Source organism: Rissa tridactyla, chromosome 9 (assembly GCF_028500815.1).
Source record: "Rissa tridactyla isolate bRisTri1 chromosome 9, bRisTri1.patW.cur.20221130, whole genome shotgun sequence".
NCBI lineage: Eukaryota > Metazoa > Chordata > Aves > Charadriiformes > Laridae > Rissa > Rissa tridactyla.
In genome coordinates, this window is record NC_071474.1 from 15,059,224 (window position 1) to 15,075,208 (window position 15,985).

Here is a 15,985-nt window from a genome sequence, read left to right on the forward strand (position 1 = left end):
CCACTTCAGAGATTTCTCTGTTCATCTGGCCTGCTTTCTAAAATTGAAGGAGAATGGGAATGTTTAAAAGAACCCCAAGGTATTAGAGGTAGTAGAGGTTGCACATACTCGGTTTTTAAGACCATATCCTTCATGCAGCAGATATGTTCATCCTAGGATCCTTAAATTTTGGAGAATGTTATCCAGATGACATTGGAGCATGAGGATATTTGGCTGATGTTTTAATAGTGTGAAGCTGTTTAAATAAAATTACTTCCCATCAGTCTTCCACTTAACCTAGAGATCATAGCAAACATTTCATATATGATTTCTTCATTAAGCTTGCTGCTGCATTTATGCCTACAAGTGATTTAAGTACCATGGAGAACCCATAAATTATTTTCATTAGCAACATTTTCCAGTCTTTTTGTAATACTTTTTACTCCATTCATATTTTGAAACTATCACAATATTTTAAATCACTCATATTAAAAATACAGGAGCATTATCAGAAGTGTTCCTATTCATGTAAAAGGGATACTCATCACTGGCTTCCTCACAGGCAGAATTCAGGTAATGCATGAACATTTCTAATCCTTCCAACAAGCATCTTTGTTTTCCTAGAGGATTTTTTTCCTAGCTGTTCAAGGATCTTACCTGTAACTCCAATTTTGCATGATTCCTCTCTTGCTGATTCACCAGGACAATTTTCCAGCCAGCAATTCTGAAAGACTCCAAGATCTGAAATCAACTGTGGACCTCCTTACCAGCATTACTTTTTTCCGAATGAAGGTATTGTCCTTTATTTGCACAATGACTCTAAAAAGAAATTAAAATGCTGTAGCCTTTTATTTTCCAGGAAAATCATGCTCTATTTAATACTCTTAATCAATTCATCTCCTTCAGTTTTAAATTAGTTCTCTCAACTTACTGAAGATCATTGAGGTAAAGTCATCTTATTCATACTTTCTATTAACAAAGTTGTAAAAACCATTATCTTTGAAAAATAAACTACTGCCTTTTCTTTTTTTAACAATTATTTTTGCATCACCTGAAGGAAACAAAATTTTACCTTTTTAATTAGTTTAAAGTCAAGTCACATAAAGCAAACTCAGTTGAACTCCTTAGGAACATGTGTCATTTAGAGTAATGTTTTCCTTAGGAGTATGTGTCATATAGAATAATGTTCTCCTAGTAGTATCGTAAAACCACAGGTCAAACAGCAAAATAGGTCTGTTAACTCTACTTGCTTTAGTCACTCCAGATGTTGATATCTAGGTGATCAAGTGCTGAAATATTTTTGGAATGGAATGGTACACATTGGTATTACCGGATGAAAATACAGAAATACAAAGCAACGTTTGTCGTAATAGCATGTAATTTCACCTTGTTAGGCCCTACATAAAGAGAATTAAAATAATCCATTAAGTTGAAGTTCAAATTACTGAATCCTTAAGTGGAGGAGAAAGCTGAACCCTTTGCTTTAAAAAATGAAGAGGTCTTTGGCTGATATTCTTATTCAGAGGAAAGCACATAATGATACAGTCTAATTATTTCCTAAATAATGGAAAAACCTTTAGATTTTCCACCTCTAGTGAAAAACCTAAAGGTGTAAAACCCTTGGGTACGTATGCCTCTTTCATCATATGAATAATTTCATTCAGGTAAAACAGTGATACAATCTACTTGCTTAACTTAAGTATGTATTTTGATGCATCTTTAAGATCATCTCAAGTCTACACATTTTTAAATATTTTCATCATTATTATATTTCAATGCTTTTCATCCTGTATTACAGAACTATATTCATTGCAACACTTGGATTTTTTGTGTTCAATCTGAATTTGACATTCTACCATTTATGAAATATTTTATTAGGTCCTTGAATTGCAAAGCCCACCCCGAGCCAGTACTGTGGTGAAAGACTGTGTAAGAGCCTGCTTGGACTCAACTTATAAATACATTTTTGACAATTGCTATGATCTCTACTCACAGTTAGTGGATCAGGTAAGGCCAATATGGACTTGTTTCATGCTATTGCTCATTAGTTTACTGTAAGTAAATACAGAGCATTCCAGTGTTCCTTCACATCAAAGCACTCAGGTTATTTTCTTTTTCTTCATGTGAGAAAGAGCAATATATTATAAATAAACCCAAAGATGGCTATGAACTCTGAAATGTTTAACAAGATGAGTTTCAAAATGAACATGTTAACTCATAACTTAGTCATCACATTGGACGTGACTCTAAAATTATCCACTGGCTTTAGGGAAGATGACTTTACATTGATTACTGCTCATTTGAGATCCATAATAGAAAAATAATTTTTAAAAATCTAATATTTAACTTCCGTAGCTTTAGAAAAGAAGCATTATAATTTGGTGAAAGTTATATACAGTCTTTCAAGCCTGATATTTTAACACCTATGATACATACTTGGATTCAGTCTTCAGTAACTACTTCAAGAAAGCAGAGGATAACTCTATAACATTTCTTAATATTAGTCTGTCAGGCTGAACTGTCAATGCAAAATAATTATAGCATTTGTTGTATTACAAATGCCATGCAAAAGCTGAGTGTGCTTTTTTCTATAATATGGCTGGAGTTTATTCTGCAAGTAATGTTAAAATTAAGAAATTTGTATCTGCAAAATTATATAACTGTCTAAAAGGAGCATCGCTGCTTTATCACAGTGCCTCTTGTTCCTTACTCTTGCCTTTGGGGTGGTACACTGGAAAAATGGTATTTCAGTGACTCTTCCTGCCTTGAAAAGATTGTTTGGCAAATGCACATTTGCTGTGTAGTGTATAATAGGTAAGAACAGTCATACTACATGATTTAAGACATCAAATTTTATCTGAAAGTGCATCTTACTTGAATCAAAAATATTAATTCCTGTATTTCAGGAGAGGCAGTACATGCTATATAGTCAACTTTTCTGAAATGAGAATTTATTTTCTAATGTTGAATTCCTGTTACATGAGAAAACTTATGTTCAAAGCTTAGGAGCTAGAGGTAAGATTTTCTCACCAGCGCCCATAGGCACCCCACACTCGTGTGTGTGTTTATTCTCCAACAGATTATATTGCAAGCTGAGTAGCAGTATAAGTTAGTAGAAGGAGCAGCTTCAGACATCACATCTATTTGCCTTATAAACCATTGTGTTTTCTTGCTAGCATTTACTCTGCAGCAATTTGATCTTGTCTGTTAAGTATAATATGAGCTGTTGCTAGACTGGGTATCGCATCAGTCTGCAGAGTTTATCAGCAGATGCTAGCCATTTTAGTAAATAGTTAAAAGGGAAGTAATCTTACTTCTGCAAAGCGTTGTGATACCTGCAAATGCTTATCTGTATTAAAAAATTCTCGCTACTTTTTTCTGAATTCATAAAATAGTTTAGCCTGTCTATTTTATTAGATGGTTTAAAAATGTGAGGATGATATACCCTTTCTGTTTGGTAGAGAATGTATAACAAGTTTAAAGTGATGCCTCATTCCAAATTTTTTTGGGGTGGCAGAAGGATGGGCCATGTCATTATATTATTTTTCTCTTACGCAACTCTACCTAACAATAGAGCAATATGAAGTCCTGAAATAATAAAAAAAAAATAAAATTCCACAAATATTCACTCAGCTGGAAAACAGAATTAGCTGCATTTCACTGTATTTATATGGCTCTTCTATTCTCTTTCAGCAAGATTTCCAGTAGGTGAGCTTGTATATAGAAACTTTAAGCAGACAAGCGTCTATAGAGTTACAGTCACTAGCAAGTACAAGAAATTTTAGTGGAAATGGGCAAAAAGGAAAATTTAAGATAAATAGACCACATTGAAAATAACTCATCACTAACAGTAATCAAATGACAATCACATATAATCTTAATAATAGGTAACAAAACTTCCTGGTTCACGGCAGGCGGGAGGCAATTCTGAGAAATATAATTTAATTAATCTTGCTTTAATAGAGACATGAGTAAAATAATTTTATATCAACTCTAGAATTGTACAAGGAAACTGTCTTCTGTGTTATCCTCTAATAGTTTGCTACCGATATATCTGCACATGCATTTAATTTTAGGAACAGCTAAGTATACAGCTCATTAGAACCTATACCTCTGGAGGTTTTCCAGGGAATCCAGGTGCCCTGCAGACTGGCTTGTGGTATCACTGTTAAAATAATGAAGCAGTAACCAATATTGTCATTAATATTTCATTATCTTTGTGTCTAAACCCCTTAGTCCGATTACAGCAGATTCCACCCTTGGGCCTTCTTCATTAACTGTTCTCTTATCTCTGCTGGCCTCCCCATCAGATGAGGCCTCTTCCTTTCAGAGATTGGAAAGGAATTCTTCCTAGCATGGTGGCGCAGCACAGGAGGTTCATGTTTTAGCTGCACAGCTGAGATTTGAGCTGTGAGTAGTGAGAACTGAAATCGATGAACCCCAAAGCAACAAGAAATGGTTGATATGTAGGTCACCACCTGCTCTCACTCAGGGGAAAGACGGGCAGCTGTTATCCTGCCAACACTCACCGCAGGCTCAGGGTTTTACCATGATGCATTTCTTGCCTGAATCATGTTGTGGCTGGTGTTATGAAAAAGTGGAACCTAAACAGTCTGCTGTAGTATTTCTATCTGGCCAGAACCAGTACGTTCCTGCATTGTTGTATATACTCCTGAACGTTGTATCTCTGTGTGTAACTCCTGTTACCCACCTTCTGCATTTGCTTTTGTCTACAACCTAAAATTCTCAAAGATGCCTGATACAGTTTTTCTAGAATGGGTGTAGTTGTCTGATTTTGGGGTGAAAATGAACAATGAATGATGAAATTGAGGGTGCTTGAGCTGGAGTTTGTGGAAGTGTATCACTATAAGAAGAGTAACAATTAAACCACGAAACATGTTCAGCAATCCCCACTTCATCTTTTTATTACTCTCTACGTTTATGTCAGAGGGACAATCACTATTACAAAGCAAATATCTTGCAGTAAAATATCACCCCTGTGGAACAGCAATATTTCCTGGTGTGAAGTGTGGTAAGTGCCAACAGTATGCAAAAATGTCATACTACGGTTTTATACCGGAATACAAAGAACAGCTGATGACAAAAAAAACCAAATGAGTACTACAGATAGTAAAACATGACATCTTGACAGTCTTACTGACATGTATGTTACTATTTGAGACAAAGCACTCTGATGAGGAACTATGTAATTCCTTATGCAGGATATGTAGTATTTTCTCTTTTTAATTAACACTGATCTGAGTGAAGAGTTAGCTGCCTTATGCTGAAAAAAATAATACCTCGAAAGAGTAGTTTAGGAAGCCCTTTGATAACATTCTGACTCAATTTACAAATATGTCACTGTTTCTGTTTTGTTAAGAAAACAAAAAACAATTTGAAATCTTGGCTGATGTTCACAATGACTGAAGTCCCTTCAATAATTCTTTTTGCAGTCTTCTCCACTGAGTGAAACCAATAAAATGCAAACGAAACTTTTCCCATTCTCTGAAGAGCTATTGATTGGTACAAATCATTTCATGACTGATAGCACCAGTATACTGGGGAAAAAACACTAGGATACTCTATATTTGACACCTGCTCAGAAGAATAGTGTTGAAATTCTATCTGATTTTGGAGATGTCTTCTTTGTTACTCAGCTCTGTGTGTTGCCACAGTGAAGTGTGGTGCAAAAGACAAGGAGCTAGTGATAAATTACCTAGTTCTGGAGCCAGGTGTTACACAGCTGTAGCAGCACAGTGCTCTTCCCTTGCGATTTATCTCTGCTTAGAGAACCTAAAGTCAGGTTGATCATGTACTAAATAATATCCTAGCTTTTGGCAATCAGAGGTTCTGTATTAACATGCTATAGACTAGCACGTGAATGGACCTATGCTTTGAGAGCTGGCTCAGTTTTGCTGTACTCATCTACAAGTCCCTGGTCACTTTTCCAGTTGTGATTTGGGAACCCAAGCTGCTTACTTGCTTTTGAAGGTGTACCTCTTTTTCTTTAGTAGAAATGACCAAAAAAAATGGTAGATTATTAATTTCTTATAGAAACAGTATAAGACTCGAATCATGAAGGCTGTGATCTGTGATCTCCAAACACATTCAAAAGCATGAAGCAGGAAATAAAGTTGTGCAGTAGTGAGAGCTGTTTACCCTTGGAAGTCCTATTTTTCAGGCATTCAAATTTCAGTGCCAAGTCATACTTGTTGTGAGGCACTTTGTTATATTTACATACTGCTTTAGATGCACGAACAGGTTCTAACTTCTTCAAATCTGGCATGCAGAGAGTACTTAGAAACTTCTCCTTATGTTGTACCATTGTGTTTGATGGGCAGCATGTTACCCACAGTAACAGAAAAACCTTTGATAAGGTACTGTAGAATGGCAGAAGGATGCATTTTTGCTGTGGTATTTCAAACCCCATTCTGAGACTTCTCTATCAGAGAAAGACCAATTCTTATAGATAAAACTATTTCTTGATTGTTATTATTTAATTATTTATGCTATGTGATTGGGCTATCCTGATATTCCCAGAGATCAATACAAGCCTGAGTGGAATGCCCCATATTCAGATTCACAGAATCACAGAATGGTGGGGTTGGAAGGGACCTCTGGAGATCATCTAGTCCGACCCCCTGCCAGAGCAGGGTCACCCAGAGCAGGTTGCACAGGAACACGTCCAGGTGGGTTTTGAATGTCTCCAGAGACGGACACTCCACCACCTCTCTGGGCAGCCTGTGCCAGTGCTCTGCCACCCTCAAAGTAAAGTTCCTTCTCATGTTTAGGTGGAACTTCCTATGCTCAAGTTTGTGCCCATGACCTCTTGTCCTGTCACTGGGCACCACTGAAAAGAGCCTGGCCCCATCCTCCTGACACCCACCCTTTAAGTATTTATGTGTTGATAAGATCCCCCCTCATTTGTCTTTCTTCTGGACTGAAGAGACCCAAATCCCTCAGCCTTTCTTCATAAGAGAGGTGTTCCAGTCCCCTCATCATCTTGGTAGCCCTTTGCTGCACCCTCTCCAGCAGTTCCCTGTCCTTCCTGAACCGGGGAGCCCAGAACTGGACACAGTTAACTGTGTTATTGAGTTCTGTAGCTATGAGGGTATGAAAACTTGAACATCTGTATGTGGTTTCATCAAGTCTAGTTTGTGTCTGAATACTGGCAAAAGCAATTGCATATTGAAATCTGACTTCCATAATACAGCTTCAAACTGATTATCAGTAAACATTGACTTGGAATTGAGTGAAACACTGACAATTCTAAGAAATGTGCACACACAGATTTCTGCATCTAAGTTTGTGACATACTTCTGTAGGTTGATGATTATGGTCTAATTAGTAGTACAGCAATCACAGGACAGGCATCAATTCAGGTATGCAGAACCGTCTGGCATCCTGATTACATACTTGAGCTGAGGCCAAAGTGTTTTAGCCTCCTTTCTATCTGGATTAACATCTCCATGTATGTATTTATCCATGCTGTACACAGACTTCTATCTCCAAATAAAATATGCTAATAGCCAATGTCCTTACTACTGTGTTTCAGTTCTGTGCTCCCTCTGTTTCACCTCATGTTTCTGATCACATTGTGGCCAAAAGATTAAGAGCATGAGACTGGCCATGCCACATCAGACAAAAGATTCATCTGGCTCAGCATCCTGTCTCTGATTGCAAGCAAAGCAAATGTCTTGAGAAACTTCTAGCTAAGGAAAAGCTTTATAAACTATATAAACTTTAGCTCATATATTCATTCCTTTAGTGGAACTCATTCTGTATCTTTCATAAACCTTGCTGTCCTTTTCTGAGCATTTTGCAGTTCTGTTATATTATTTTCAGGATGAGGAGAAGGGGAGAGGCCAGATTTGTACACAACATTCAAAATGCGATCACTCCATGGAGAGAGGAAGTAGAATAAGGATGTTCTTTGTTCTGTGCTCTGTTCTGATTTGCTCTCTTTGCTGGTTTATCACTGCACTGAGATTTTCATGGAAGTATCTGTCATAACCTCAAGATGTCTCTCCTGAGGCAATGGTGAGCTCAGAGTCCCAGTGTAATATGCAGGAGAAAAGTGTGTGGGACATACGGTGGTCTTGACTGCTGTGTCCTTAGAGTAGGAAACAGAGCTTGTGAGACAGCATCAGGGACAACTACCCTTCTGTACGTTGGGTCAGAAAACTTCTGATTTACCTTGCTGGAGCTGTACATCACTGGTCTTAAACCATCATTTTGTCATCTTTCTTTAGGAAGTAGATTTGAATTTAAAACCTTGTAAGCAACAGCGTTTGAGCCATAGTCCTTTGTAGACTGTTCTGTATGTTGTAACCTGCTCAGGGCGTACTGGTTCAGTGGAATCCCTCACATGCTTTGAATGCATTTTGAGTGTCTCAAATAGTTTCTGGCTATTGCCTCTCTACGTAAGTGCTATAAAGCCAAATTTTCATTCTTTACATACATAAAAATAAAAAATGTATAAGTATAAAAATTATATAAAATTACAAAAATAGGTGTGTGTAATACATATAAATGTCTATATGTGCGTATGTTATATTTATATAGTGCATATTTTGTATTCCCTGATGATTCTTAACCTCTTCTAGGAGTACTGTTAAAAAGTAATATTTCATCATCTAAGAATGGTTTATAAAATTGCACTCTGTAGCCTCACACTAATCAGGGCTACGGCCCTGGTTTCCATTCAGCTTCCATTCTACCATTATTTATATAGAAAATGAGATATTCTGAAACTTATCTTGGGGCTTGTATCAGAGATAGTCTTCGTGCAGATTAGTTTCTGAAATCACATGACTGGATTTATCAAAGTTGCACACATACAGATGTTACGTATTGATTGCACAGAACATAACAGTGTGTTCCTCAGACCAGCCTTTACAGATTTGTCTCAGGGTAGTACAGATGTAGATTTTAATCCTGCTTCACACTGTGCCTGAGATTGCTTTCTCCACTCTCAGCCGATTTTTCAGAGTGTAAAATATGGTTGCTTGTCAACAGTTTAGCCTTTTTTGTCTTAAACTCAGAAAAATCCCTCTACATTTTATCTTTAAGAGAATATAAAAATTCCAGCAACTGGTTTTGGTGCCTTTGTGCCACGTGATCCATTGTTAGCACATGAACTCAGGTGACTAGGAAGTTGGCAGTAGAAGGAAATTGAGAAAAACATGATTTAGTGCAAGTAAAAAAATTATTTCAATACATATTGTATGAGAAATTCCTCTTACTTCCTCTTTCTGATTTTGATGTATTCTATGGCAAAAGACAAACAGTTATAAATCACCTAATTTGGATCTTGCATTAAAAAAGCACCATAGAATCCATCGTATTTCCTGTGTTTGTAAATCTTAAGTGAATAATTTAACTTTTCTTTAAAGATACTTTACTTATAAGGTGTTTGCAATTATCTAGTTTTCCAAATGAATTACGATGCTCTCAATAAAATGAAATACCCTGTAACAAAATATATTACAAAATACACAAAGAAACATACATTAAGTTATCTCTCAGTTGGATTCCTAAAATGACCAAAACGGCTACTTACTGTAGCTCTAAAAAATAATTGGAGGTTCTTTTCTCTGAAAATGACTAAAATTTCATCCGAAACAGCTTAGTACACTTGATACAAAGTGAGGAACTAATTTTATTTTACATTAATCCTATGATGCTCTTTGGGATTTTCTTTTCCAACGGATGTGGGACCACCACTGAAGCCGGTGTCTTTCTTGGCATTGGCTGCTGTTTGGATTTTATCCTATTTCATGTGTTCCGAATAAGTTTTCAGATGTCTTTAACTAGTGTTAATACACTGTTGTAGGAATTTACTTAGAACTGTCTATCAGCAGTAAAGACAGCATTCCCTGTGATAAAGTATTAATAAAATGGCACACAATTTAAAAGTGCATCAGAAAATCTAGTGTCCGGCAGTTAGATTTATGATCCACTGAGTAAATTCACTGGGCATAGCTTCTGTATAAGTCAGGGGCGTTGGCTGAGATCAAAACCAAAGAGATTTTGTATAACCGAGGAAATGTTAATTAAAGGAACATTTGGAATCCAGGATCCTTACCAATACATTCCTAATCTAAACCTATTTCCATGTCTATAATTGCAACAGATTGTTTTGTAAACTTTTCTAAGTGATAGGAAATAATTACCAGTGAACTTTGGTATAATGATCAAAAATTTCCCATTCTGGCAGTCCTGAGCTGTGTTGTCTTGGAAAAATGCGAAGAGAACGTATCATTTTAGAAAGCAGAATCAGACAAACAGCTATATTCATTAGTACCCAAGCAATCACGTTTACTCATGCCTGTTTCATGTAGTCCATTTTTCTAAAATATTTCATTATTTAAGTTTGTCACTTCCATGATGTTGCTTGACATTTTTATATGGTAAAGGATGTATGTTATGCTACAATTTTAGAGTCGTCCTAGAGATAAAAAGTAGCCAAGTCAATTAGGGTGAGCGTATAAATAACCTGTATTGTCATGTCTTGATGGTGAGACATCATCTGGTATTATTGTTTGTTTGATCTGCCAGCAGGTGCCTATTTGGAACATAAATAGATGCCTATTCTCCCTTTCACCAGTTAGTTATTGAGCTTTTAACTGTAGGATCTCCTACAGAATCTTCTTAAGGCATTTCATGGTTCTGTGCATGTGGACAGCATTACCATCCCAAGTGACATTACAGGGGATCAAGATATTTTAAGCAATCTTTCCGATGTGAAAAGGCTTGTGAAAAAGAAAATGATTCTGCTCTCTAGAAAACTTTCATTTGTATCAATACTTCCTGAAACTCTCTTGGTTACTATAAGAGCAATCTGTGATTTTAGCTTGTTCAGTGAATTACATATCCACCAAAAATGAAAGACAGGCAACTTCAGAAAATCATTCTTTTAAAAAGACATGAATCATGAACAGTATCTGTTAACTAGTGATTTTGTCGTCTTGATATATTGAGAATTTATGTTCCTCTTGACCTTTTCAGATGTATTTTTTTAAAATCTCATGATCGGTATTATCCTCTGTAATGATAGGCAGCATTCAGTGGTTCACATATCTTGTCACTTTGTTTGTGCCAATGTGGCACTAATTTGGTATAGTGGGTATTTAGTTCATGTTTTCATACTGGCGGTTTCTTTCTAATGGATATAACTTGATTAAAAAAGAGAAAGTTACTATTAACAAGATAAGCTTTTTCCACTTAATAGACCGTATAGTTAACCATGTTTATACTCCATAAATTTTGTGTGTGTAAATTGTTGTAAGAATATACTTTGTTTATATGCAAACTAATCTAATCTTTGCATTTTAAAAGGCCTTTCCACAACTTCTGCATAGACTGTAAATACACTGTACCATGTAAGTGCATATGGTATGATTTCCTAAAGTGAAAGGATGCATACTGTTGGATATGGGACCAAATCACAAGACTGAGACATGAGCTATTATCATCTCAATTACAAAATTAGGACAGATAAATTTCTTTTGAGACCCCAGAGAAGGAAAAACTTCATTTAATAAGAGGGCATTCTTACTGACTGTTCGCAACAGACTGGTGGTAGACCCATGTCACCAAAGCAGACTTCAGCAAAGCAGTATAGAAATTAAACTTCAATGCCTCTAAAGGGTGTTTCATTTCATTAAGAAAATGTTAAAATATGACTATGACGCTGTCCTCCCACTCACTTTTTCTACACCATTATGCAGTTTACTATGCCTCTCAGTTATGCTAATAGAAACATTTTCAATCCAAACACATTGTATCACTGAATTTTTTTTATATGAAAATAGCTGTGTTTCAAGTTAATTTTTACTCAAAGATGGAACTTTGTTCTGTTAGTTTTGCAACTTTGCAACTAATCAATGTAATCAAACTGCCAACAATGATTTACCTCATTATAATGCTTCTGTGAAGGCATCTGTTGCCAGAAACCACATAAAACAAATAATTATGCCAGCAATAATAACAATTAGTGTAAAAACAATTTGAATGATTCTGAGCATTTCTAACCCATTACTTAGATTTTATTATAAAGATTGGAAATTATAACTGGGCACAGGCACAGTATGCTCTTTCAGAGCATAAAACTACATCTGTTAATGTGAGACTATTTAAAAAATACCTTCTCTGGGGATTTTGAAAAGATCATCATGATTTTTAAATGATTTCTGTGGCAGAGAATTTTTGTAGAAAGCACCTCCTTGCGCCACTGTTGCTTTGTGAATTAATTGCTTTTAGCTATCTATATTAAAGAACAGAATTTCACATTCTTTGATTCACATTCACAGTCATGAAAAGCTGTCTCAGCTACATGCCATTGCAGGTTTTTTCTGTGAAATATAGTTCTTGGATAAGGTGCTGGACTAAATGTGAACTGGCTTTGTCTTGTACAACCACCTTTCAGTTGGTTTGGCATAAACATGCACTAGCTTCTGATAAAAAAAAAATGGTGTGTTATGAAAAAATCTTTAATATAGAAACAAGGACTTTTAATAAAAGTATAATGCAGACCAAGGAACGCCCTTGTGAATGACATTTAGTGCTCCAATATTAATTTCTGTTTTGAAAAGCAGTCTTGTTTGCATGTGTGGTTATAAATTGCCAGTGATGCTAGTCACACCATCCATTATAACTGCTTCTGAGCCTCACCTTTATTTCACTTGCTTTAGACACTGAAGCTGCAGCATTTGTAGATCAGCTGAATATGTAACAGTGTGATTAATGATACTTTTCTAAAATATTCCACCGTGACCACAAAAACAATTTCAATTAAGTGTTGTTGAAATTCCCTTTCTGCTGTTCTAAATGCTGTGAATAGATAGAAGTTAATTGAGGTTAAGATAACATTTAATTAATGCACTCTGACACTAATATAGTGTCATATCTATTCAAAGGCATAGATGGGGTCCATTGAAGTGGTCATATTTGGACTACAAATGAGAAGTACAGGGAATCAGATAGGTCAGGTTCAAGACCATCTGAGGAACCTGAAGATGCATAAGTCTGTGGGACCGGATGAAATCCATCCATGGGTCCTGAGGGAGCTGGCAGATGAAGTTGCTAAGCTGCTTTCCATTATATTTGCAAAGTCATGGCAGTCTGGTGAAGTTCCCGCTGACTGGAAGAGGGGAAACATAACCCCCATTTTCAAAAAGGGAAAAAATGAAGACCCAGGGAACTACAGACCGGTCAGTCTCACCTCTGTGCCTGGCAAGATCATGGAGCAGATCCTCCTGGAATCTCTGCTAAGGTGCATGGAAAATAAGGAGGTGACTGGTGACAGCCAGCATGGCTTCACCAAAGGCAAATCTTGCCTGACAAATTTGGTGGCCTTCTATGATGTTGCCGCAGCACTGGTAGATAGGGGAGAGCAACTGACATCATCTACCTGGACTTATGCAAAGCGTTTGACACTGTCCTGCACGACATCCTGGTCTCTAAATTGGAGGGGCATGGATCTTCAGGGATCAGTACTGGGACCAGTGCTGTTTAACATCTTTGTCGGTGACATGGACAGTGGGATTGAGTGCACCCTCAGCAAGTTTGCCGATGACACCAAGCTGCATGGTGCGGTCAACACGTTGGAGGGAAGGGATGCCATCCAGAGGGACCTGGACAGGCTTGAGAGGTGGGCCGGTGCGAACCTCATGAAGTTCAACCAGACCAAGTGCAAGAGCCTGTACCTGGGTCATGGCAGTCCCAGGCACAAATACAGGTTGGGCGGAGAATGGATTGAGAGCAGCCCTGAGGAGAGGGACTTGGGGGTGCTGGTAGCCAAGAAGCTCAACATGAGCAGGCAACGCGCACTTGCAGCCCAGAAAGCCAACCGCATCCTGGGCTGCATCAAAAGAAGTGTGGCCAGCAGGTCAAGGGAGGTGATTCTGCCCCTCTACTCTGCTCTGGTGAGACCACACCTGGAGTACTGCATCCAGAGCTGGAGTCCTCAGCACAAGAAGGACATGGACCTGTTGGAACGGGTCCAGAGGAGGGCCACAAAGATGATCAGATGGCTGGAGCACTTCTCCTATTAGGACAGGCTGAGAGAGTTCGGGCTGTTCAGCCTGGAGAAGAGAAGGCTCTGGGGAGACCTTATAGCAGCCTTCCAGTACCAAAAGGGGGCTTACAGGAAGGATGAGGAGGGACTCTTTATCAGGGAGTGTAATGACAGGACAAGGGGTAACGGTTACAAACTGAAGGAGGGTAGATTTAGATTGGATGTTAGGAAGAAATTCTTTACTGTGAGGATGGTGAGGCACTGGAACAGGTTGCCTAGAGAAGCTGTGGATGCCCCATCCCTGGAGGTGTTCAAGACCAGGCTGGATGGGGCTTTGAGCAGCCTGGTCTAGTGGGAGGTGTCCCTGCCCAGGGCAGGGGGGTTGGAACTAGGTGATCTTTAAGGTCCCTTCCAACCCAAACCATTCTATGAATATATGTTTATGTAGGCATATATAGAAAATAGGCATGTTTATTTTCTCCGACTTACTAGTTGAATGAAAAGACCCCTTCCTATGTGTAGAAGAGACCTGCATGTGCAGACATACCTCTGTGTGGCAGAAATTATGTGTGTGTCCATACAGAGATAAAAATATTTCTTTTCATATTTGGTTCTCTGCAATGAAGTTATTTATTGGACATTGATAAGGAATGGGATCCTTCTGTCAAGCTAAGAACTGAAAAATACTTTTGTCTAGGAAACTGTAGACTATGAATTCATAAATCAAAACTGTAGAGACAAAATCTAGCTGTAAATGCACTTTTAGTGAGATTAAAAATATAAAATTCTCAATAGAAGTTTGTAAGTGGTGAATATTAATACATAGTTATAAATCCATAAAAAGGTGCAAAAGGCAGGCTTTTAGTCAAGAGGAATAAAAAACACTGCTTTACTGATCAACTTTTAGTTAATGACTGAAGAGTCATGTTGGTAATCCATATGATATATCAATGTGTCGTGTCCTTCCTTGTGATTATTACAAAAATGTAAAGGGCATCTCAAGTTCTCTGCTTTGGCTGTGAAACCGGTTGCAGTTCTCTTCATTTACAAGGAGTATAAAAAAATCCCATTTCCCTGGATAGAAAAGGAATCAAACAACAGATTGGTTTTGCTCACGGCTTGAAAATCCTTGGCAAGCCAATTCCGTCACAAGCCTCTCTTTTGGATATTCCTGTGTACCTTTTCCTGGTATTGTTATGTGTCCGGGGACTTTCCTTTTACCTCCTACTTTGTGGTGTTTTCCTCTGCCTCTCTCAAACACACACTTCGTGGTTCTGGCAGTCGATCTATGAGTCACTGGAAAATCTCTGTGCAGAATGCTTTGGGCAAAAGCCTTTTTTTTATTTTGACTATTAAAAAGTAAAGGGAAAATTAATTACTTTTTCATTTACAGCGAACAGCATAGCAGCTGTTAGGCCCAATAACTTCAGCATATAATCCAAAACAAAACAAGAAATGTTCATTATCGTTGTTTTTTTTTCAGTATTTATTGTGTACAGTATAAAAGTTCTGCCTCAGCAGACAATTTTACCTGCACTCAGTTTCAGCCCAGCAAAGAATTTAAGAATGTATTTAATTAAAGTGTGGACATGCACTAAAAATCAAGTCTCTATCGATCATCTTTGCTGACCTGGCTGTCTTAGCACTATGTATGTTTTTTTGATAGGTGTTCACAGCCAGGTACAGTCTGTCACGGTATCTACTCTAAGTTGGATAGACAATTTTTGTCCAAAATTTCTGAAGATTCTTAATGTGTCACTCTTTCCAACTAAGTAATAATCTGTGGGTGGAAATCCCATAATATTTTCTCTAATTTTTGTAATATAAAATACATTCAATCTTGTTTTAACAGGGTAAGAAACAAGAAGTTCCTAAGGAAGAACAGGGACCAACAACAAAGAATTTGGATTTCTGGGCACAGCTTATTACTCTGATGGTCACCATCATAGATGAAGATAAAACAGCGTATACACCTGTTTTGAACCA

The 15,985-nt window shown here is 37.4% G+C and overlaps 1 protein-coding gene across 7 annotated transcripts in view; it reads left to right on the top strand.

Annotated features, from left to right (window-relative positions):
• UNC13C (unc-13 homolog C) overlaps window positions 1-15,985 on the top strand; it is a 228,027-nt gene that overhangs the window by 143,320 nt on the left and 68,722 nt on the right. For all 7 annotated transcript variants that reach the window (XR_008468536.1, XM_054215056.1, XM_054215054.1 and 4 more), the window contains 3 exons: window positions 682-771; window positions 1,858-1,986; window positions 15,852-15,985. Coding sequence is in view for 6 of the 7 variants with exons in the window: in XM_054215056.1 (XP_054071031.1) it covers window positions 682-771; window positions 1,858-1,986; window positions 15,852-15,985 (353 nt within the window). In the remaining variant the exon portion in view is untranslated. The remainder of the gene's footprint in view (window positions 1-681; window positions 772-1,857; window positions 1,987-15,851) is intronic.